This window comes from Procambarus clarkii, chromosome 34 (genome assembly GCF_040958095.1).
Source record: "Procambarus clarkii isolate CNS0578487 chromosome 34, FALCON_Pclarkii_2.0, whole genome shotgun sequence".
Lineage (NCBI taxonomy): Eukaryota > Metazoa > Arthropoda > Malacostraca > Decapoda > Cambaridae > Procambarus > Procambarus clarkii.
In genome coordinates this window covers 38,661,542-38,688,568 of record NC_091183.1, presented here as the reverse complement: position 1 = coordinate 38,688,568, position 27,027 = coordinate 38,661,542, and the positions used below count along the sequence as shown (strand labels likewise).

Here is a 27,027-nt window from a genome sequence, read left to right as displayed (position 1 = left end):
TCATCTCTCCCATTTTAATGTCAATAATCACATCATGGAAATACCATTTGGTGTGCATCTCTTCTCTAATAATATACTGCATGAAGGCTCAGTCTTCGTATAACGGATCAAAATGGTGGACCTGCTTATATAAGTTCATGTGCAGACGGTACCTTCATGACGGACCATATACACATACCTAACACAGTCACTTATGGTACCAATCTGTTCCAGGGACCCTTACACGGAGCCTGTCTGTTCCAGGGACCCTTACACGGAGCCTGTCTGTTCCAGGGACCCTTACACGGAGCCTGTCTGTTCCAGGGACCCTTACACGGAGCCTGTCTGTTCCAGGGACCCTTACACGGAGCCTGTCTGTTCCAGGGACCCTTACACGGAGCCTGTCTGTTCCAGGGACCCTTACACGGAGCCTGTCTGTTCCAGGGACCCTTACACGGAGCCTGTCTGTTCCAGGGACCCTTACACGGAGCCTGTCTGTTCCAGGGACCCTTACACGGAGCCTGTCTGTTCCAGGGACCCTTACACGGAGTATGTCCGTCTCAGGGACCCCACAGGAGTGAAACAGGGCCCTCCCCGCCCACAATGTACCATGCTGACAGGCAGGGAGCCCACACAAGAGGTAACTATGCATACCAAGTACGAGCATCATAAGGCGTTCAGGCTCCCTCCTCCATAATCTCCAAGACTTCATGCTGGGCCGCGTCGTAAGATCCTTGGAGGAGGAAGATTTAATCTTCCTCTTGAGGTTCACGTCTTCCCATACCTGCTGGGGCCTCTCAGACCGCCACTGTCCACGGCTACGATTCAACCAGCATTTATGTGTCCATTTACGAAACATATCCATCTATAAGTGTTTATAATAAACACGTATAGATGTAAATATTTAATATAAACATGTATATAAACATAAACGTATATATGTTGTGAGAAGTGAGCATATAGCTCTCATAGGACTCTCGCCCTCACCCCATACATACACAGGACCCCCCTCACCCCTTACACAGGACCCCCTCCCCTCACCCCATACACAGGACCAGACCTGTGCTCACCCAACCTCATAATTTCATCAATAACGACCTAGCTGACCCGAGGTAATGACGTCACGCCTACGTCACAATCTCAGATGCAGTTGACCTTCTGTAGGAGAGACATATATATATATATATATATATATATATATATATATATATATATATATATATGTCGTACCTAGTAGCCAGAATTCACTTCTCAGCCTACTATGCAAGGCCCGATTTGCCTAATAAGCCAAGTTTTCATGAATTAATTGTTTTTCGACTACCTAACCTACCTAACCTAACCTAACATAACTTTTTCGGCTACATAACCCAACCTAACCTATAGAGATAGGTTAGGTTAGGTTAGGTAGGATTGGTTAGGTTCGGTCATATATCTACGTTAATTTTAACTAAATGAACAAAAATTGACCTCATACATTATGAAATGGGTAGCTTTATCATTTCATAAGAAAAAATTTAGAGAAAATATATTAATTCAGGAAAACTTGGCTTGTTAGGCAAATCGGGCCATGCATAGTAGGCTGAGAAGTGAGTTCTGGCTACTAGGTACGACATATATATATATATATATATATATATATATATATATGTCGTACCTAATAGCCAGAACGCACTTCTCAGCCTACTATTCAAGGCCCGATTTGCCTAATAAGCCAAGTTTTCATGAATTAATGTTTTTTCGTCTACCTAACCTACCTAACCTAACCTAACCTAGCTTTTTTTGGCTACCTAACCTAACCTTACCTATAAATATAGGTTAGGTTAGGTTAGGTAGGGTTGGTTAGGTTCGATCATATATCTACGTTAATTTTAACTCCAATAAAAAAAAATTGACCTCATACATAGAGAAAAGGGTTGCTTTATCATTTCATAAGAAAAAAATTATAGTAAATATATTAATTCAGGAAAACTTGGCTTATTAGGCAAATCGGGCCTTGAATAGTAGGCTGAGAAGTGAGTTCTGGCTACTAGGTACGACATATATATATATATATATATATATATGTATGTATATATATGTGTGTGTGTGTATACAGGATATGTGGAAGGTGGTCAGAATTGTATTTCAACTTTGTAAACGCACATTAATGGCATTATGTAAAAAGACACATCGAACACTGTTTATGTAGGAGAGACGTAAATCTGTGTATGTATGTATGTAGGTCAGATTAGAATTTTATAAGCACTACTATCACCTTCTGTGTTTGAATAAATCACTGAACTATATGTTTAACAGAGCTCTCACCCTGTCCACGGAGGACAGAAGAAAATGTATATATGCTGGTTAGCATTGTAAATGTCTGGCCACGTCTGTGGTAGAGAATAATAATAATAATACAAATAATACCTCCCGTCACCCCTAGCCCGTCTTCGTACTTAATAGGATACATTTTTTACGCAACCCGTAAAAATGTAACGTATTAACAAAAATTAAAGCACCGTCATATGGACGTTTTCTATGCATCGGCTTCGATAGGCTAGTTGGGTTGTTTGGAATCGTAAGTTACTGGCAAGGTAAAACAATTACAATTTTGACGGAGTGGGAACCAAGAGAATGGGCTGTCTCAGTTAGCTTAGTTACCCACCTGAAGTTACTAAACAAAAATATGTGGTGGAAACTAATGTAAATTGTGTTGTGTTGTGGGGGCTTATAACGACCAATTAGTGACGTTGTGGTGTATGTTGGCGAACCATCCAAGGCTCGTTGGTGTGTCAGGTCCTGCTCAGAGGCTATAGGATCACCTTTATGCTTGTGTGTGTATTTATACACATTCTATTATAATATTTAGATTCACCTCTAACCTACTTGCAACCTGCCTGACAAATATACAATGTATCCACAAGGTTTTGTTTTTTAATTAGATTGTAACAAAGTCATAACAAGGTAAAAATAGTGAGAGGTAGAGTTGTTGTTGTTTAAGATTCAGCTACTGGGAACAAAAAGTTGCAATTAGCACGGGCTATGGTGAGCCCGTAGTGGACTTACCTGGCACAGGAGCGGGGCTGTAACTTCCCTGGGAGTTGTGGTAATGTGGATTGTTCGCTGGGAGGTGGTTGACAGCACTCAGGTATTTATTTATTTATTTATTTATTTATTTATTTATTTATATATATACAAGAAGGTACATTGGGATGGTGAGGATACATAACATAGTAATTACATTCTTGTAAAGGTAGTCTAAGGTAGTCGTGGACACTCGCTCTCCTCGTTAACAATGTTTTCCTCTTATCCACAGGTAAAATCTATGGCCCTTTGGTCAATGTTTCGTGTATGGCGCTGCTGTGGAAGCCTTCAATACTCTCTATATCTCTTCACACGCGTGTGCGGTCAGCGTACAGTGATAGGTGCACCCATGATCATGTAAAGAAGCATATAATGGGTTTTAATCCTGTGGGTTTAATTAAATGCATTATTTTGAAACATTGTTAAAAATAATGTCTGTAATTATTTTTTCTGAAATCATTCATATAGAATAGAGTAGCAGCACATTGCTGCCTATACACAAAAGTTTGTTAATACAAAAATGCTCAAGATTAATTATTAAATAATTTGTATTATTTATTAATTAACTATATATCTATCTTATCAATTAATGTTATTATTAATTAATATTATTGATTAATAATTAATATATTTATTATTTTCCCCTCTACCGCCTGTTGGATGGGTATGGAAGGGAAGAAAATGGAATTATCAGGGGAAAGCGTCAAGCCATCACGACTATATAGCACTGGGAAGGGGTCAGGATAAGGATTTGGGATGGGACCGGGGTGGGGAGGTGGAGGAATGGTGCCCAACCACTTGGACGGTCGGGGGATTAAACGCCGACCTGCATTAAGCGAGATCGTCGCACTACCGTACATCCCAAGTGGATGGGTATGGAGTGCGTATAATAAATGAATAAAATAAATCATACACTATTGTAGTGGCCTATCTTGTAACCTCCCGGCGCTTGATAAGCCTTAAGCCCAACACTAAACTAATCAGGACCCCGTGGTACTGTCTTAGAAGTACCTAAATAAGTAAGTAAATACATAATTTTCTAACTAAATAAGTATTATTAATATTAGTATTAAATGGTGGCCTACAAAACTGCACTGAAGACACCAGACACCACTGCCACCTCCCACACCTGATATATGCATCCCTTATTTACCCCTCCTTAATACACTTATTCCCACATTAATATTTTATTTAAAGAATACGCTTTAAGTTAAAAGGGGCGTATATGCCGCGACATAATATTAGTTATGACTAAAGACAAATTTGAAATATTAAATATAATAAGAGGGTGTGTCGAGTTGTTTGTTTACATGTGTGTGTGAGGTCAGCTGACTGGCACGGGGCTGTGGCCGCCTTGCTTCTCTCAGTGTTCTCCCGTGTCTCGTCTCTTCTTAACACACGCTAACACGTAAGCATATTAACTATTGAGTTTATCAGCAATTGGGGGTTATGATAATTGTTAATAATACGCCCTGGTGGCACATGTTCCGGTGTATTAACGAGGTAATATAATATTGTGGTGGGTGTGCCCAAGCGCTGGCCTTGGGCAGGGGTGGCTGAGTGATCCTGTAACTACCAGTATTATCTAGTCTGTATTTTAATATATATTATGCTACTTAAGGGGTGGTAAATGAGGAGGACAATGGGTGAGGTTGGCTTTTTCAATAGAGTATTACTTACTTTTGCGGGGATCTACACTATTGACACCCTTATTCAGACATCTACTTACCATATTCTTATCCATATATATATATATTTACTCACTATGCTATGCAAAAACTGCACTGTCAAATTGCATATACCTTGTGTCAACATCATAAAACCTATTCACCTATTTTTATTCAAACTGCTAACTTCACAATCAGTATAATTTTTCACTAAATGTCTCACTGATTAGAGAATGCAATTACAATACAGTAGTTATAATATATGATCATGAGGTAAGGAAGTAAGAAACTTGCAGGTGGTGCGTGCATTGTATTTAACCGGTAAACTTTATATCCTCTACTAGGATTTTGGGTAATAAGTTGTCCAGGAATAAATACTTGGGTTTTGGGTAATATTAGTAATTGGATTCTCTAAAATACTGAAGTTTGTTTTGACTGACTTCAATAGTGATGTAAGATACATGGTTACTCCAGTGTAAGCAACACTGCTGTCATGCATTACAACACGTAATACAGCACCTTTCGATTATTGGATATTTCTAAACTAAACATTCGGGTACCTACAACCACTTGTATATAATGAGAAATTTTTTACCGCAGGCATACTTAATCATACATCTTAAACTTGGCAAATGTGGAAAGAATATTTTATAGGTTCACAAATGGGTTATTGTTTACAATTTCTCAATTGTTGGGGACAGGAAGCCTATTAGACATATCTAGGTCCTCCTGAAGCAAATGACTGACCTTACCCAGGATGCAACTCTTATCATTTGCCAAAGATTTGGCTACCAATTTACTGGTAGCTGAACAAATGCATCAGATGTAAGGAAACTTGTCCAAACACATTGCACATTGTCTTGGCTGAAATCAAACCCAGGATCATTTATTTTTATTTTTTATTTTTTTATATACACAGTCCCTTGGGTTACTGTACTATTTGGATGCATACTAATGGGTTACTGCTGTATTTGGATATAGAATAACAATGCAGCCTGATGTGCATTTGGCCTGAAAGAATATAAGCACATGTGATAAACAGTATGTCCTTTGTTGCTATGTTTGATTTTTACTTCATGAGTGTGTGATGGGTTATTTATTATAGTGTATAGCATGTATAGCTATATAGTGGCATAGCCATGGCAGCTGCCAGGTTCTGTGTACTATACTATTGAAAATGACACGCCTAATTTTTTTATTTTTTTTATTTTTTTTTTTTATAATTTATGTAATTTTATTTTATATAAAAATGTATATACAGTATAATATATATATATATAATATAATATATAAATATATATACATATATATTATGTATATAATTTATCATTTTTAATAATTTTGTAAAGCATCACTGAAAACCCCCCACATACAGCCGTCACATACCATATCATCAATGTCACATGCCACCAGTGTCACATACCACCAGTGTCGCATACCACCAGTGTCGCATAACACCATCAGTGTTACATGCCATCAATGTTACATGCCATCAATGTCACATGCCATCAATGTCACATGCCACCATCAGTGTCACATGCCACCATCAGTGTCACATGCCACCATCAGTGTCACATGCCACCATCAGTGTCACATGCCACCATCAGTGTCACATGCCACCATCAGTGTCACGTGCCACCATCAGTGTCACATGCCACCATCAGTGTCACATGCCACCATCAGTGTCACGTGCCACCATCAGTGTCACATGCCACCATCAGTGTCACATGCCACCATCAGTGTCACATGCCACCACCGTTGTTACATGCGACCACCAGTATCACACACTACTGTCACATGCCACCATCAGTGTCACATGCCACCACCAGTATCACACACTACTGTCACATGCCACCATCAGTGTCACATGCCACCACCAGTATCACACACTACTGTCACATGCCACCATCAGTATCACATGCCACCACCAGTGTCACATACCATCAGTGTCACACATGCCACTGTCACATACCATCAGTGTCACACATGCCACTGTCACATACCATAAGTGTGTCATACCATCAGTGTCACATACCACCACATACCACTACTGATTCATGCCTCCACCACATATCACCTAATCTCAAAACAAACCCATTAAACTTAAAATGAAGCCACTCTAACCTTGAAACAAACCAAATAAACCTTAAAACATTTCAAACAAATTTCAGAATATACCAATCATAAAAATAAACTAAATAATCCTCAAACAAAACACAAACCAAAAACAAACCAAACTACAAAACAAAATAAATCAAACAACTTGGACTGACTTGAAGAGCATGAAAGCAAAGCAACGGCCTTGCTTTGTGGAGAGTCGTTGTTCAATTTCTGATGGTCCAAGCAGTTTGGAGCAGTTTGGGACCTCTCCTTCATTCTGTACTCAGATCCCAGCTCCTTTTCCTCATATCCCTTCTAAGTGGTATGTAGTCATGCTGGCTTAGCACTTTCTTCTCATAATTACCTGATTGCAACCACTACATGTTACAACCACCACATGTTACAACCACCACATATCACAACCACCCATGTCATATCTACCTTTTATCCCAAGTTCTGTATAAACTTCAACCACAACCATAGCACCACAACCATAGCACCACTTCCACCACCATCATATAGCACCACCACCACAATCCACCACCTCACCACCACTTCTGAGAAAAGGCAGTGATTTCCCCTACACTTCCTCTCTCTCTCTCTCTCTCTCTTTCTCTTTCTTTCTCTTTCTCTTTCTTTCTCTTTCTCTCTCTTTCTCTCTTTCTCTTTCTTTCTCTTTCTCTCTTTCTCTTTCTCTTTCTCTTTTTCTCTTTCTCTCTTTCTCTCTTTCTCTTTTTCTCTCTTTTTCTCTCTTTTTCTCTCTTTTTCTCTTTCTCTCTTTTTCTCTTTTTCTCTTTCTCTCTTTTTCTCTCTTTTTCTCTTTCTCTCTTTTTCTCTTTTCCTCTCTTTTTCTCTTTTTCTCTCTTTTTCTCTCTTTCTTTTTCTCTCTCTCTTTCTCTCTCTTTCTCTCTTTTTCTCTCTTTTTCTCTTTCTCTCTTTCTCTCATTTCTCTCTCTTTCTTTCTTTCTTTCTTTCTTTCTTTCTTTCTTTCTTTCTTTCTTTCTTTCTTTCTTCTTTCTTTCTTTCTTTCTTTCTTTCTTTCTTTTCCTCTTTCCCCCTTCCTCACTTACTCCCCTCTCCATTTATTTCCCCTATCCTTCTCTCTCCCCTCCATCCCTATCTCTCTCTCTCCCCCCTCCTTCACTTCCTCCCCCAACCGTTGATAATATTGATAGTTGTATTGGGATCGAGCTTATCTTTGTAACTAATCAGCTCGTGTGATCAGAATAGCTAGAGCAAATATGGACCTCTCCAACATGCAGCCAGTGCTTGTCCATTTGTCTGTGTGTGTGTGTATATGTGTGCAAGCTCCTGTGTAATTGTACAGTACATGAAATTCTGTTTATTTCATTGCTTGGGAGCCTTGGTATTTTATTTATTGCAGTGCTTGGAAGTTTTGGTGTTGGATATTTTCATTGAAATTTTTCTGTAGAAGTCAACAATTTCCATAGCAAGGCTAGAAAAGAAAAATGGGGTTTTGGCGCACTACCCGAAACTTCTTGCTGTGCTTGATTATTATATCTCTGTATCTCAGATTGCATGTATTTATCAAAACAAGTGAGTACTGTATATTATAGAACTACTGCTCTGTATGTATTTGTAATCTAATGCAGCTTGATAATCATTTTTACATATTGTATATGTAAAAAGGTAATGTGCTTGAAGTACACTCAAGCAGTCTCTGGAGACGTACTTTTCAATATATAAAAGTTTTAAGTCTATACATTGTCTTTAATTCATTATAGTATCCATATGAATTAAAGTTTAAAAGCTTTATATTTTGTATTTGTGTGAAGCTTTTTATTAATTAGTTTTGTTTTAAAATGATATAAAGTACTGTACAGTAAATTTATAAGAGTTATTTTTTATGTAGATTACTGTATTATATTATAATTTGCCTTTTCCTCGCTAGGCAAGTAGTTTTGTAGGAAATTCTTCATACATTAATACAGTATTCAGAAATTCTCTGTTGTTTAGTAGCTTTATATTGAGCTGATACAGTATCTAATAGGTGGGATACAAAATGCATATAAGTACAGTGGTACCTCTCCTAACGAATTTAATCCGTTTCCAGAGAGGTTCATAACCACAAAATTCGTAAACCGAAGCAAATTTTTCCATAACAGATAATGTAAATTGAATTAATCCATTCCACACTCCAAAAAGTATTAACTTCAAAGTAAATTTAATACTTAATTCACCCAAATCTTTAGTATATTCAAGTTATTGCTTACCTTTATTGATGACTCTTTTTGGCGTATGGAAAATGGCGAGGAGAGGGGAAGGAGAAAAGGTGTTAGTGTTTGGAAGGGGAGTCCCCTTCCATTATAACATCAGGCAGTGATGACTTCTCTGTGGTACTCTCTCTGTTTTGCAGGCATATCACTAGGACCTGGTTGTGGCTCTTGTCTTACTAAGAATCTATCTAAAGACACAATTGTCCCTACTTTTTAACACTTGTCTGTAGTGAGACCTCACATTGTCATTTAAAATGTCAATGCAACGGCCTGCTTCAGCTTTATCTGGGTGAGTTTATTCCACAAAACTTTGCAGTTTTTCCCATACTTAACACATTTTCTCAATGAGGAAGGGACATCCTCTACTGCCTCTACTCACAACTACTTTCTTAGGTTGAACCTTACCACTGACTTTCTTGAGATCAATGGCAAGATATATAATAATTACTTTTAAGTTCAAATACCCCCAAAATCTGAAAAAACACTAAAATTCCTTACAAAGAATTAAGGCACGATTGTCACTAGGCGAGAGGCACTGGTAAACTGAGGCGCGTAAACTTTGGTCATCATTTTTCAGCCATATTATTTTGATGTTTCATCTGTGTATTTCTGGTTATTTAAAAAAAATCTTAGTATAATAAAGGTAAGGTAAACTATAACTTGTACATACTATAGTACAAAATATGTGTGTGTATTATGTATGAAATCTATTTTGAAGTTAATATTTTTAGCTTTTCTTTCTGGGCGTTCCACAGCTGGAGTGTGGAACGGATTAATTGAATTTACATTATTTCTTATGGAAAAATTCCTTTCCAGTTACGAATTTTCAAGTTACGACCCGTCTCTGGGAACGGATTAAATTCATAAATGAAGGGGCCACTTTACAAGAACTAAATGTTGCTGCAAGCATTGTTGCAGGATCTCGAATACCATTCAGTCACAGGCATTATTTAGACGTGACATGTCATTCAACCACGTAACATTTCTTTTCATTCAGTCACATGACATTTGTTTTGGTCATGCAACCCTCTGTTCTCTCACAGGTTTTACCCTTTGCTTGGAAGGTATGGGATGTCTCGGCCGTTCTTTGAAGGGTATTCATGCAAGCTCTGTTCGCATTCTTGTCTGGGTCTTATGAGACTATTTGTGGGGATGTAGATAAATGCCACTCCCACTTTATCTTCTGTTACTCAAATGATTTCTATGACAAAGTACTATATGTGTAAGTGGTTTCGTCTTTTATAGTAATAGCTTTGTCTTATTTCTTTTGATTCAGCGATGTTACTTCCCCTCTTTCCCTTGTTTAATATACATGTATACAACTTTATTTTTACTGTATTACTTACGTTTTTTCTCAGGGCTGATACCTTCCTAGTCTATGAAACTGGTAAACAAGGTAATGATCATGTGTTTGTTTGGAACCCAATAGCTAAGATTTCACCTCTTATAAGTACAGTATTTCATAATTCCATGCTCAGAGTGGTGTGTGTAAGGTACAGCGTACATGCTATCTGATTCAGGAAACTACTAATATGCCACATTTGATGTTTCAGGGAGTGTGATTGCCTCAAAAATCATGGCCAGCACACAATCAACTGTAGTTGAGCCTATTCCTTATGGACCAGATCTCTACATTGGCCTGGTTCTCTCAATATCTTCATCCATATTTATAGGTGGTAGTTTCATCTTAAAGAAAAAGTCCTTATTGGCTCTAGGAAAATCTGGTGGTACGAGAGCAGGGGCTGGAGGCTATGGCTATCTCAGACACTGGCTCTGGTGGGCTGGTCTACTCTCCATGGGGTTTGGAGAAGCACTCAACTTTATAGCATATGCCTTTGCACCTGCAACTTTGGTCACACCTCTTGGAGCACTGTCTGTAATTGTTACAGCTCTCTTGTCTCAGTATTTCCTGGGAGAAGTCTTAAATGTGCTCGGAAAAGTAAGTCTTTTTATTGTTATATGACGAGTATCTTATTAACTTTTATTTTTACAGAATCATCTCTTGTGCACAATTTTGTATATGCAGAAAATACGAATTCTCGAAGCTAAAGAATTTTTTGTAACCTGGTACTTAGATTTTTATTCTGGGTTAATTGATAAGAGCTTAGAATTACATGAATTTTGTTGGTTCTAATAGTAATACTTTAATTTTAGTTTATTTTCTATTACAGATTATTTGAGATTGTTACAATGTTATTATGTATCTGACATTTTAGCAGTGCCAGAGACTTCATGTTCTTGGATTGTCTGCTTATTTATGAATGTCATTAACCCTTCAGCGGCTCGGCTAATTAAAAGTCCTATATCGTGATGCATATGACAAAAAATTGTTAAAAAACGATTGTAAAAAAATTGCAAATGGTGATTCGAACACAGGAGGTAATTGCAGATAGCAGCTGGAACTATATGAGGGCTAAGAGTCTTAGTTTCCCATTGTCGGGTACGGTAAGCCAGTTGCCTAACTCCCAGGTACAGTACCTGTTTACTGCTAGATGAACTAGCAGTGAAAGGAATTGACTCATCCTGCCAAGGAATCAAACCCAGGATCATTTATTTTTGAGCCAATTATGCCTACTTAGTAGTATGCTATTTTGTCAACAGTGCAGAGTTGGAGTTCTGTTTAGTGGAATAGCTTTACAAACATGAATTATTCCAGAAAGAAATTTTTAAATAGATTTTGTAAGGCTTTTGGATAAGTGAAATATCTGAACAAATAGGTACATTATTTAGGGTAAGTCTTTTACCTCCTGCAGCATTCTGTGGTGCAGAAGAAGCACTCTCACCCATTAGCCTTGCGAGTGTGGGGGGGGGGGGGGGGGAACTAGGTTCAATATCTGGGTGGAGATGAGATTGTTGGGCACCATACCTACGTGATTCACCCCTGTGCTCAAAGCAGTAATTGATAGTGTGATTGCAAAATGATTAATGGATCATGTTCTAGGAGAACACAGGGTGCTGAATAGCAAAACTCATTCCAATACTTTATCCTTAATCCAATTTAAAAATAAAATGGCAACCTTGCGCATGTGGACTGAGATGATGACCAAAATCCTAGAGCCAGAAGAGAAACTATGGCTGGTGTCCAGTGCCAAAGTATGAAAGATACGAGAGATGTCTAGAACCCCTCGTTGAAACAAAAGCCAATCTGCAGAGAACTGGAGTGTAGGCATACAGTTGAGTCAGAAAGAAGCGTGTGCAAGATTGCAAAATAAAATGCTATCAGTTTCTCAAAAGTTGTTGGAGTTCACATAATGGCACAGAGGAAGGCTGAAAACAAAGCTCAAGGTTGCACTGTAGCAGAACCTAGCCCAAATAACAGATCCAGAAATTTTAATGGGATAAAAGGCCAAGAAACCTCCAGAGGAAGTAGCCAAAGCATGAGTTTCCTCAAGGCAAAGGGAATCCACACATGACAAAACCTGAACCAGTAGCTATCAAAAAAAGCAGAAAAACCCACGCCGACTCTTGGGCTAAACCTTATTCAATGGAAACACTTCACAGGTAAAAAATTAGTAAACTGTTGAGGCGCTTGAAAACCCATCCAAAGAGGAGGCACTTTCTGAAGATATGTTAATAATGGGATTGCATATTGAGCCAAGAAAATTTTTGAAAGGGAAAGGCAGGCTGTCTAGATAACCCAAACTGAACTTAACCAAGTTAGACAAAGCGAAACCTGTAAATAGAATTTCAGCTCGTGAAATGGAAAATTGAAACTGCCATGCACAGTCAACATGTAATCTTTTTACTTCTGGTTAAGCCTAAATAAGGCAGAAAATAGAAGATTGAACAATTAAATTACAATAATGTGAAACTGTGTAATTTATCTGGGGCACAAGTGTGATTCCATCTCATTACTCCAAAAGGTTTTCTTATACTGTATAGGTTTTCTTTCTCTTATATGACTGAATGAGATGTGGTGCATCAGTAAGGTCAGTAGAAAAATAAAACAAGTGCCAAAAGGAAATTATTGAGACTTTTTGATGAGTTAGAGGAGAACTTGAAATATAAAAGTAAAATGAAATGTAGGAGAAAGAGTACTTGAGTTGGATTTGGATGACACATGCCATAAATAAAAGTTATAAGAAACTTATTTCTTTAGTATAAGTGATCCATTACAGGTAGGTTGTTCGCTGTGTTTACTAGGAGCTACAGTGGTGGTCATTCATGCTCCCAAAGAAACTGAAGTGAGAAGCATGGAAGATCTGGCAGCCAAGCTTGTTGATCCAGGTGAGAGAGCACAGATATACTGAAGGTGTGTATGTGAAGGATGGCAGTATGTCACATATGCACGTATTTAATAAGTCAATATTGACTGTAAGAAAGTGCGAGAACGGGTTGCACATCATAAATGTGCTCAAATTCATAAATAGTGAGAATGATTAATTGATTGGAAGGCATTTATTAATCTTCTCTTATCCATATTTGTATTCTTTTGAGTACCTTCACAACTTGATGGGTCAATACACTTTAAGAACTTTTCTGTTCATCTGTATTTTATCTCTTAATGGATATGTCCATTACTGGTTAATATGTTAATTGTTAAACTAACCAGAATTATACAGTACCTTGTAATATAATTACATTAACTTTGCATAATTCCTCTTTGCTTAGTTTAGTCATTAGGTAAAGGTGCTCAGTTCATGAAGCAACCTTTAGTATGCTTTACATTGGTGTCTTGATTATCCAGATCACTTAGTTCAGGGGCCTTCCATTACAGTGAGATGTTTCTGTTTTCAACCATATCTTTACCAAAAATAATGTATTTTTATTAGTGCAAACCAATACAACCTCTAATAGCACACATTTGGATACCAAAATCACTTGAAAATTTTACATCTTTTTATACGGTATAAAAATAAACCTGGCTGAATTTGTTTATTATCACCCACAAATTCTAATCCAGATAATCATAGTACGAACCTCAGCTTTTGCCTTTTGTGCTTCTATTAAACTGAGTGAACACTTTAAAATTAGAGCAATTTTGCTTCTTGGAAAACTTGAAAATTCAGATTACAACTTCAGACTTTAGACAATTAAATCCCAGTGGTATCATGTGCAGAACCATCAGTGAGGGCTCAAATTTGCTATAGCACCAGACAAAACCAACCACTTATTATTCATAGCCCATACTAGGTGGCAGCACATGCTGCAAGGCAAGCGATGCCTATCAACAACCTTATATGCATCGTAACTATGCTCATGGTGGGTTGGCTGGCTGGCATTTTTAACTCACTTGGTGATATCACCTGATGATTATAGTGGCAATCTAATGGTTATAAATTCATTAACCTTGAAAATTCTGACAGGTCTTGTCCTAATTAGTTTGGATTACAGATGTTGCACTATTTTCATTTATTTATCTTTGTAAACTAATAAGGTGCTGTATATCACTTTACTTGCTGGCCCACAGCCTTATTGAAATACAATTTTTATTTATATTCCCTGATAGTCATTTCACTGCACAACAATTATATTTTTTGTATGGTTTACAAATTAGACTATTAGATCTTCCTATGAAAGAAGATCATTTTTGCATTACAGTTTTATGTTTCATGGTTGCCACAACACATTAATATTAGTACCCAGAATGCTTAACACATGTTCAGTGAATTAATGTATTTATTTTATTGTTGCAGTGTTTGTGGTGTATGTTGCGTTGGTCACAGCTGCAGCATTCGTATTGATATTTCACTTTGGACCTCGGTTTGGATCCCGCAATGTGGTGATTTATATTGCCATCTGCTCTCTGATTGGAGGCTTTTCAGTTCTCGGATGTAAAGCAATTGGCTTGGCTGTGAAAGTAAGATCAATTATTGAAGCTTCTTTTGCTTTTCTAATGTAAAATTATTTATCTGGAAATTAGTATTAATTTATCATTAGTTTAAAATCAAACTTTGTACAGTATTCCAAATTTTACTCTAAGATATATTTAATAATGTATTAATTAACCTTAGTTATGTTGCCATTCTTTAATCTAAGTGGATAAAGATGTAAGAGAAGCCTGAAATAAAGGATTAAAACAGATGTCATATTTTGGCAGAGGAGTTAAGAATCCAATAACAAATATTGACAGCAATAAAAGCCTTGAAGTGTGTCTGTAACTCAAATTTAAGTATATTTAAAATACAGCAGTGTTTTCTTTATACTGTATATACTGTTTACAAAAAATATAACTTCAAGAGCTACAAACTTTAAGAGACTTAAAATCCTTGATCAAATACCGTAGCTACTCCTACAAGTATATACCTGTATATGTAAGCACAAGCTGAAGAAAAAGATGCACAAATAAGTATAATTAAATACAAGTAATTAAAGATGAATGAATGTAAGTTCTTTCCAAGACTGTAGTATTAAATCTGAGAGAGGGTAACACACTACTTACTGGTAGACAGTTATGCATTGCAAATATCTTATAATTCAGTTATGTATCGTTTCTATTATACCGAACTCTCTGTACTTCCTTACACTTCCCGTGTCTCTTCTTTCTATGAATGAAGGATGTGCAAGGATTTACAAATTTTGTTACTAAATCTCTAAACTTTTTCATATACAGTATTGTACAGTATATAAGTTCAAAGTGTGAAGTCGAGGCTTCTTTGTTTATAAAATATTAAATTGTAGAGTTACATATCTTTCATGGAACATGCACAAGTACTAAATAATTAAATATTTCATAAATTTTCTCCATAGGAAACCATATCGGGTACAAATGAATTTAATAATTGGATCACATGGTTCTCATTGCTGGGTCTCATTATCTGTGTCAGCACGCAGATGAATTATTTAAACTAAGGTGAGTTTATTGGATAATTAGTATTTTACCTTCTCTTAAGCTCAGTCATGCAACATCTTGACAGGAAATATTTGTCTGAATTTTTGTTAACTAATTTAGCTTTATGTGTCAGTATATATTTTCTTACACTTAACTCTTAGATAACAGCTTATGTCATATTAAGTTTTTCACCATAGAAACTTAAAAGGGAAAAGTATACCAAACAGTGACATGGATCATTTCACTATGCAAACTGGCATATATGTGAAGGCTGATTGTATAAACTATTGTACCTGTAACAGGTCTAAATTTATAATTCGTGTAGATTTGGTCTACATAGATTAAGACTGACTGAATTCAGCAGCCAACTGTATAGTGTCATTTATAGCTTTTTAAAGACCAGAGCATAGTTTACATTAATATAGTGTTTTTAATGCTGCTTAAAATTTGTCCAGTGTTATATAGGAGGTTACAATATAATTTTGCCATTGTTTTCCAATTTTGCTTGTTAGCGACATTTAACCAGTTCTCTCATCTTCAGGCGTTACAATTCTTCTGAGCCAACATAAGTGTGTACGGTACTGTATATACTCAGAGTGCAGACATTAGGGTAGCAGTATTAATAACATAGCCCAAGTTAGATCATTATATAATCCAGTATATTTAGGGAAGTCACTTACCTGCAAATTGCAGTTGTGTTCTTGAATTGCCAGCAACTAAAGTTGGCGCTGTTGTGTGAATTTGGGTAAATGTGGACCATTTTTTTATCTAGTGAGTGATTACTGGCATAATTTCATGCGTGTTCTTCAAGCACACTAATCTTCAAATGCATCATGTATGTTTTATTATTGCTCATATAACAATTGAAATCATTATATCACAGTGTGGTAGAGGGCATTAATAATTGACAGACATTCTTCTGCTAAACTAAATTCTAATAAGTTTTTATCATTTTTATTTGTGTAATTTTAACAGTTATATGTTATTCTCAGGCACTGGACATTTTCAACACATCCCTGGTGACACCAATTTACTACGTCTTCTTTACGGCTTGTGTGATCCTGTCCTCTGCAATGCTGTTTAAGGAATGGAAAGGTCTGCCGACTAAAGATGTCATAGGCGTTTTGGCAGGATTTTTAACTGTTGTTATTGGCATCTTCATTCTACATGCATTTAAGTATGTTGTCACTCATTTGAGTTAAGATGTTCTAATGTCCAACATAATATTATATTTCATCAACCTGGGCACATTTGAGATGAACCCCCACCTCCTTGATAGCAGACGATAGCTTGACCACTGGCTGCCCACAATGTTGATAATTGGAAGGAGGCTAGCAGTGGCTTAACTACCGCTCAACTTGCCTTGTATTTCTTCCTGGATTTTTCGAATGGTAGCTAATAGTATTCCAACCCCATCTCCATAGCATATTATAGAACAGACATTGTTGTAATGTGGTAGAGCAGCCACCTAGTATCTAACAGCTATAAAGCTCATCTCCCTCAGGCTCCAGATGGATTGAAATATATATTGTACACTATGTATATTTGTTACAGTGAAAACACACCAGTCATTCCACCTGCTTCTCCAACAATATACTCTTTCAGATTTATTTATTTAAATATTTACAAGAAAGTACACTGGGTTATTTTGTACAATTATGGCATATAAATGTGAGATATGATAGCCATTATCCTATGATCTGTCTGTGGTTTGAGAGCACAAGTGAAGTGTGACAACAAACCCAGTAATGACCTATCGACATGATGTCCCTATATCGTATTTTGTGTTTTCTGTAGACATGTACTGATGCCAAAATCGGTCTCTTCCAAAGATTTGCTTAACTGGATGTTGCAAAATTAAGCTGTGTACTGTATATCTGTATCCTTGGCATTTGATTTCATTGGGAACTCTAATTTTTTTTTTTTTTTTAAGGAATGGGACTATTAATATTTATTTCAGACATTGGCAATAAAAGCTTTGAATGAATAGCTGAAATACAGTATTTTCCAAAGAATTTCACATTTGCTGTGGCAAATCGCTCTATTCTCATTAGTGGAAATTTATTAATAAAACAATCTGAAATTACTAACTGAATCAAAATCTATGCGGACAGTGTTGGTCCACTTGATCTATTGATGATGTTTTTGCAAGATGCTTGCACTTGCTTGAGCTGAGAAAAAGATGGTGTGAAAAGGAGTACAAACCAATGTAAGGGAAAAGAAATTAAATCAGAGAATGTAAATATAATTTTCATTGCATATACCATAAAGAGACTAGAAAATCAGACTACAGAACTAGGTGGCACTGTTGTACAATGCATGACAGGGGTGGAACTCTGCCTACATTACGCATGACAAGATTGGCACTAGTATTAGTGTAGCCAAAGAAAAGACTCATTAATAATTTACAAGTAAATTTTGAACTGAGCTTCAAGACAACTACTATACTGAAAATTAAGGTAATTTTAAATATTTTGTTTGAAATTGTTTTAAGATAAGATTCAGTAACTTAAGATATTAAGTATTATATCTTACATAATGCTTGGTTTTAGGGACATGGATGTCTCATGGACGGGCATGTCATCAATGTTGACAGCCCAAGGTGCAGGAGAATCAAGACGGGGCAGCTCGGACCACACGGAATCGGCTAATGACATTAGCCAACTAGCAGACGAAGAAGAAGGACTAATCACATCGGAACCTCTCTCCTATGGATCCAATAAACGTGTTTATTAAAATAAGTCCTGAAATGTAGCTAGTGGCATACAATTAAATTTGCTGGTGGCTCAATTAGTGCTTTTGTACTGCTACTTGCAGTTTACATATGTAGTTTATATCAGTGATTGTATATGGACCAAAACAATTCATAATCTACAATTTTCATATTGAAAAGTATATACTGTATGCCTAAATAAGTCTGAGACTTAAATTATATAAAAAGGTCCTGCACCGTGATTCTTACTTTTCAAGTGATGTTCATATGCTGAAAGATATAATCTCATGGTGTGTGATGTATGAGACTGTGGGCCACAGCTGTTCACTCATACAAAAATTTGATCTTGCGAGAATAGATAATAATAGTTGTTAATTATTTTATTCATGATTTTAATTTGTTTGATTGTAACGTTAATGTTGTTTTTTACACCCACACTCAAATTAGGACAGTAGCTGCAGGAATTTTGCAAAGCTTTTACCGGTAAGTTGCCGACTCCACACTTAAATGGAATATGTAATTTTGTTGGATATGTCTTTGTTATGAGCTCATTTATTGAACTAAATTGAAGTAGCTCACTGCTTAGCATACCAAAACAAAAGGTAAGTTTAAGTTATCATATTAGTCAGTGCAAAAAGGAACATAGTAAAAGAGACAATAAGTATAATGTTGAAAAATTTGAAAATTTATTATTGATTGATTGATTTTATTTGATTTATATATGACCAGGTGTACATTTATAATTGATTTTGTTAGTTTACAACCATTAGCTTACAGTCCACTTATTACAGGTGCATTACACAGTACAGTATAAAGGACCTATCCTGGTTCATGCTCATTCTGAACTGAATATAAAGGACATACAAGAGTGATTCCGATTTCGTAAGATTTAGGGTGCTCGGCAACAATAATTTTTTATACTAATTGTCACTGTTGACCCGAGTCTTTATTCTCTGCAAAATTTCCCCCGTTTCATACATATTGCCTAACGTCAGCTGTATCAGAGCCATATGGATATTCCTTATAAAGACAGCATGGTCTGTGATAAGCAAATGCCTGACAAATGAGCTAATGTTGATGGGATAATGCATTTCTTTTAAAAAAAATATTCAGCTTTAAATTCTTTTCATAAGGCATCAATATTAAACCCTAGCAGCAGATCTCAATTCATATATGGGTGTATATCTTGATGAATTCCTCTATTCTCAACTTAGTTTGCATTGTGAAGGCATGTGTGGTTCTTTTGACAGATTTAAAATTGACATTAGAATATATAGCACAAAACAGTTCTACAAGAATTAATATTGCATTTATTATGATGGGGTCCTCATTGCTCCAGGTGCCTCAGAAAACTGAGTTATGAGTTAATTAAAATAAGAAAATTAAGTTAAAATACTTTCCTGTTTTGTTATGGAAATTTAATTACTTGGGAATTAATTCTTGTAGAATATAAAATATAGTTTTTATGCAACATTTGCCAAAGAGACATTTCAGTTTGGTGTAGCTATTATAAATGATGAATTGCCCTGAGCAACTCTAAAACTAAATTAAACATGTAGAATATCACTTGGGAGAATGTTATTTCAGTGGCAAGTTAATCTAGGTATTTACAGTTGATATACAGTATTTCAAATGTATATTAGGCACACAACTAGAGAGAAATGTGGGCTAAATGTATATTTTTCTAGGACTGTAAGACAATGAAGAGTTTATGATTGCTGTAGTATAAGTCTATATAACAGTGACCATTGATTTGCAGATGTGGACATTAGCATAAGTGTTAGGCTACTAACACTTATGCTAATTTGTGAAGGCTACCATTTTTTATTTTTATAATAAACTTGTTGTAATTATTATTTAAATAAGACTATCTTGATATTCATCTGTGTTTTAGTCTAGGTTTGCTAGTTAATGGATTTAGTTTTTGTTCATTAGTATGTTAAGACATCAGCAACATTTAAGGAAAGAAGTAAATAAATGATACTTGATAGTTTTGGTATTATATAAATAAGGTTTTTGTTGCTTGAATCAAGAATATGTTGAAAGGATGAGGGATTTTTTAGTAAAGGCATAAATTACAAGGAGGAAAATATACCTGTACTGTATATTCAGGAAAAGGTTATGAGCCTTCAAAGTAACTAATTTTCATATTCCAGTACAGTATGTGGAATACCATATGGTGGTGCTGTTGAGTAATTGTGGTAATAAAAAATCAAGAGAAAAAAGGGCCATCCATTCCCTCTCTTCCTTAGACATGCTTCCATTGGCTGTTGATACCAGTTAGTCTAGATAATATATATTTAGCAGGTAAATGTTACTTGTCACACATTAATAACAATGCTTCTTTATTCCTAAGATTTGTTTTTGCAGCGATATTCCTGCACAGGCTCTTAGCTTTTGGCTGGCCTGCTAAACCCTTAAGCTAAATACCTGCCATATTTTGTAGATAACTTCATATTTTCACACATTGGTAATTACATATACTGTATATACTGTATCTATTATACAAAAATTAATTTTCTTTTCTTCCTGATCCAAATTCTGGAAAGAAAACTAGTCTTTACAGAATGATCTCTCCAAATAATTGCTTTTTTGTTCAAATGATGAGATATTACAAGCATAGTATATTCTTATGTAAAATAGTTTTATGTTCATAGTATTAGTTTTTTCCTTCAAGAGTAATGCTGATAAATTAATAATGATTTTTTAAATATGCACTGTTCAATTTGTAAATACTGTATTAGTACTGAACAACAGATTTTTTACTTTCATGCACAAAGATAAATTATTTTTTTTTTTTAAATTCTGTGGGTTACACTGTTTTTTGGCAGAAATGAGTGTTATTTTCCCTCTTGAGTTTGATAAATCTTTGCAGTTCTATTTTACAGTTATGGTCTTCATACTAGCATATGTTAAGCAACCTGTCCTCAGACAAGTCCATTCCATCCAGCGATCAATCTCAAAGACACATTCATAAATTTTTACATGCTGTTCATTCAAAACAGGAATTTTCTCAAATATAAATTATTATGTATTAGCATATTGTTGACCAAACCACACACACACACTAGAAAGTGAATAGACGACACTTGTCTATTTACTCGCAGATATAAACACGATGCATAATTAGCTCTTACTTAAGACAATACGACTTTAATGATTTGAATATATTATAAGGTAGAACGAGACAAGCTTTATTTGTTAAATACAATTACATCATCTACCTATTACATCATCTCAATTGAAACCGCAGTGGTTCGTTTCATGAGATGAGCCAAAACTCCAGGATTACTGTTTGCTGATGGAACAGTAAATTTATAATATATTTTTCTAACTTTGTAAATTATCATATGTGCACAAAATTAAGATGTCTTTTCAAATGGTGTGCATAAAGTGTCCTTGCTCAAAAACTAGAATTTTCTCAAGTAAGCATGCTACACATTGTGAGAAAAGATGAATCTACATAATGCAGTACGTAAGTCAGTTTAAAGAATTATACTAAATTTTTACCATCCGTGAATCTTTAACCATTCCAGGCCTACATTATGGCTTATGTTATAAGAAATTAATGTCATGTGATATTCTAGCATTTACAAAGATAATTTTGATGTTTGTACAGTAATATAATATTTGCAGTTTGCTCTCATTGCTTTGAAAATTAGAACATTGTTATTTTTTAAAGGAATTCATTCTTCCAGAATTGCTGTTATTTTTTAAAGGAATTCATTCTTCCAGAATTGCTTTTTTTTTTTTTAAATGAAGACAAGCTTTTCAACAACAGTTTTGGCTTTATTTGAAAGAAATTGGGCAGCTTTCAGCTATTCTTGATAATTTTAATTGTTTAATTTAAATTTAAGAAACTAAGTTTATTGAATGAAAGTAATTGGAAAGTTGCTTACATCTATGCTATATATGCCGCTTACACCGTGAAAAGTAATATTGGTGCCACATTTTGGTGGGAAAATTCAAATCTCAGAATCCCTTTTTTTTGTCACTAAAACTTCATTATTTTTATTCATTTTTTTATTTTTATGCAACATACTTTATTATGAAATGCTCTACATTATTTTTTTTTTATACAAAGACATAATGGCTTTTTAATGGAACCAAACAAATGAATGCAGAATACTATTAATTTAAATAGTATTGGGTTTTCATTTTTTGTATACCAGTCTTTTTATATATACAGTATAATAATTTTTATAAGTCTAGTATTTTAGAGTGAATCTGTAAAATATATATACAGTACAGTATATTTATTTGCACACTTAAGAGAGACGAAAAGCAAAATGCCCTTAAGCTTATTGGTACATCATTTTCTTTAATTATTAAGGCTTATATGGGGACATATACAGACATTAAATACTCAATTTTTAATATTTAACTTTATGAATGTAAGCTTCTTTGATTATATATATTGTATGACAATCATATTTTGCGAAGTTTGTAGTGTAAACATATTACTCTTTCAGTTTTCTAGTTTTTAACTTTGGTCAGTAATCAACTACATTATAATGACTTCCAATTTGTATTGGTAAATGTTAACCTATTTTCATTAATTTCAACACACACACATTCATTTGCACATCCTCAACCATTACTGTCCATCTGAAATGTTTTTTTTTTTTTTATGATCCTGTTCTTGTATTCTTGTGTAACATTTGTATCTGATTCTGTATTGTATTTTGTTTGTGCTCTATTGTTGTGTACCTGTGTGGCATATTTGCATCACTAGTATTCATTTCATGTACTTTACTAGAAGTATCCAAGAATGCGAATTTATTTATTTTTATTTATTTATATACAAGAAGATTTAGTGGTTGCTAAGGGGAAGGGGGGGGGGTACATATGCAAGTGAGTGAGTAGTACATTCTTGCAAAGCCACTAGCTTGTATAGCATTTTGGGATTGCTAAAACCAATTGCCTAGCTGGGCTATGTCTCCTGTAAAGTACATACATGATTATGTTGTTTATGTAATGTAACTATTATTTTAAGATGAGGTTTGCATTGATTGCCTTCAGTGACCTTTTTTGCTGTTGATGTGAGTAATATTTTATGCTCTTTTTCTGGGAGGACTTCCATCGATGGTTTTGAAAATGTGGCTCCCTGAACAGATGGCTCTCTACAGGTAGCTCCATGAACAGATGGCTCTCTACAGGTAACTCCATGAACAGATGGCTCTTTCTACAAGTAGCTCCCTGAACAGATGGCTCTCTTTACAAGTGGCTTCCTGAACAGGGAACGACCGATGGGACCCACCAGAAAGAGGCATTTCATTACACTCATTGTTAGATTTTTTTTTTCTTATAGTTCATACAATTTACACATTGAACTTTTGGCTATGTTAATATGTCTGTTTAGCACAGCTTAAGTTGTCAACATAGAAATTGTATACAAAAAACTGTTTGGCAAGCTGGCACAAGTGGTGCATTGATGGGATTGTTGATAGTTAAAGGCTGCTCATGGATTATTAGATGGTGCATCAATAAGTGAACACACTCCCCCTTTCTAAGCTCACCTTCATTGTTATGATAAGGCATTGTTTATGCCACAAGGCATAAACAGTGCCTTGTGGCATTGTTTATGTGGCAACATACTGCACTGCTGGTCTATGAGGCTTTGATTGATTTGATGTGGGTCATGTAAAGATGTTTTATGTTTTTTTTATATGATTTAAATGATTGTTCTGAATTAAAACACTGTAATAAGTACTCCATGCTCAATTTTTTGGTTGAAGAGTTTGTTTTTTATCTATTTTATATAAATAGAAAAACTGCCTCTGCTGATTTATGAAACAAATTACCAGGTACAGTACTGGAATATAATAGACCTGGGATTATTTAATTATTTCATGTGTAGGTTATATATATACACACACACACAGTACACATATACTGTATATTAGTAAGTTCGGTTGAGTATAAATAAAAGTTGCCTCGCGTGGTTCAATAGGCCTTCTGCAAATTTTCTTTATTTTATATCAGACAGGCATTTTGGTTTTCGAACACAACATAATGAAGTGACTTAATGAAAGCTTCATATTTAGATTAGCATGTTTAAAACACATTGGGTAACATGTATGCTTTGATTTCTATTTATTGGAAGAATAAATTGAAACTTATGTATGTCTGTCATTTAAATTTTGCCACATCTTATTACTGTATAGATATTCAGTAACACTGTAAGCTATTAAATCTTCTTTTTAAAATTAACCAAAACAAATGGATGTAATCCTGTAACTTTAAGTAGTTGTAATGTCTCACAATCATCCAGGAGTGAAGGGTTTTATTTTTGAACCAAAGGTCTTAGTATACATTCGGTCTTTATCTGTGAATGAGGTTCATTTTGGTTTTGAAAGTGTTTCCATTGTTACTGTTACATATTTGAAATGCTTGAATTGATGTTTGATATACCTGTATTTCACCTTGAGCTTAGAAATGTATATAATGCTGTAATTATTATCAAACATGCATTATTTGATAATTTGACTTTTGTCGTGGAAAGGTTGCACTAACGACAATTAAGTTTGACGAATAAATGAAATCCAGTATTCTGTTGTGGCCGGGGAGGCAGGCAAAAAGCAGTCTCGTTGGCCAAGCCAACTTAGTCTTCAGTAACTTTATCACGCATTGTGTATGGGTTCTTGATAGAATTCTGCTTGACAAGTTGCATTTTTTACAAAATGTTCTGCTGTGTGCAGAATTAGGTGATTAAGGCAGTTAGATAAAAGTGGGCTAATGTTGAAATAATAAGATACATTTTGTAATTATATGTTAAGGAAGAATATTTTTCATTTTATTTTTAATGTACTTTTATGCTAACCATTTAAAGGCATTATACATACATGGTTGAATACTAATAAGTGTGTATCACAGCAAGTGTCTACTTAGCACACAGTATTTCAATGCAATCCTGTGATAAATTAATAATAGCAAGGCATAAAAAAGAATGTATGTACACATACTTTTATAGTTGTATGTTGTACTTTTTCACCATTTATATTGTACTTCCACTGAATGTGTCAAAAACTGATAAGGGATTTCAATCCTTTGTATGTGCTGTTAAATCTGGTTATTGTTTTTAATAAACAATGTGATGCAACTAAGAACATTTAGTATTATTGAAACCCTTTATATTTTTTAAGTGCTGTTCTTTATCAGCTGTATGCATGTTTTATTGCTTTATATGCCAATAAGTTGCAGAAAGATAATGTTGCTGTTAGTAAAGTAAAATTCTACTACAAATGTTGATTATTCTCTGAACGAAGTAAATAAATTTAATAATTACATAAGTTAAATAAGTGTTATTTCCCAATGATATATGGCACAAGCCAAATTCAGAATATTCCAATTGGGTCTGGACTGTTCCTCTGATCAACATTATACAAAATTGTATCACAGAGTTACACAGCTGCTATGGGCTGCTTTCTGCACGCGCGTGTGTATTCACCTAGTTGTGCTTGCGGGGGTTGAGCTTTGCTCTTTCGGCCTGCCTCTCAACTGTCAATCAACTGTTTCTACTATATTTTTTTCCCACACCACAGACACACACACACACACACCCCCAGGAAGCAGCCCGTGACAGCTGACTAACTCCCAGGTACCTATTTACTGCTAGGTAACAGGGGCATAGGGTGAAAGAAACTCTGCCCATCATTTCACGCTGGCGCCCAGGATCGAACCCGGGACCACAGGATCTCGTGTCCAGCGTGCTGTCCGCTCGGCCACCAGCTCCTCCCTGTGTGTGTGTGTGTACTCGCCTAATTGTGTCTGCAGGATCGAGCATTGACTCTTGGATCCCGCCTAATATGTGTGTGTGTATAGGGCCGGCCCCCACCCCCCCAAAGGTGGGGGCCCTAACGTGTATGAATGCACTATGGCTGCCTGATCAACGACACAATGAATTATTATTATTATATCACCTTCGGATACTAAGAAAATTATCTAGTTTCAGCAGCCTTCAGCCGCCTACCTCGGCTGAAGGCACACGAGAAGCCCACAGACCCACCAACTCCCGGCATCTTTCGGTCAAGCCGGCGCCGGATACCGTCACCTCTCAGCCAAGCCGGCGCCGGACACCGTCACCTCTCAGCCAACCCGGCGCCGGACACCGTCACCTCTCAGCCAAGCCGGCGCCGGACACCGTCACCTCTCAACCAAGCCGGCGCCGGACACCGTCACCTCTCAGCCAAGCCAAGCCGGACACCGTCACCTCTCAGCCAAGCCGGCGCCGGACACCGTCACCTCTCAACCATGCCGGCGCCGGACACCGTCACCTCTCAACCAAGCCGGCGCCGGACACCGTCACCTCTCAACCAAGCCGGCGCCGGACACCGTCACCTCTCAACCAAGCCGGCGCCGGACACCGTCACCTCTCAGCCAACCCGGCGCCGGACACCGTCACCTCTCAACCAAGCCGGCGCCGGACACCGTCACCTCTCAGCCAAGCCGGCGCCGGACACCGTCACCTCTCAACCAAGCCGGCGCCGGACACCG

General features: G+C 36.1%; 1 protein-coding gene across 1 annotated transcript; it reads left to right on the top strand.

Annotated features, from left to right (window-relative positions):
- The first annotated feature begins 8,089 nt into the window (after positions 1–8,089).
- On the top strand, positions 8,090–25,640 carry LOC123762073 (magnesium transporter NIPA2). The gene is given in 7 exon segments (XM_069335872.1): positions 8,090–8,366; positions 10,600–10,985; positions 13,165–13,273; positions 14,683–14,846; positions 15,737–15,839; positions 16,794–16,995; positions 18,371–25,640. Coding segments are annotated over 7 exon segments (1,236 nt in total). The 5' UTR covers positions 8,090–8,278; the 3' UTR covers positions 18,555–25,640.
- Positions 25,641–27,027: the final 1,387 nt, after the last annotated feature.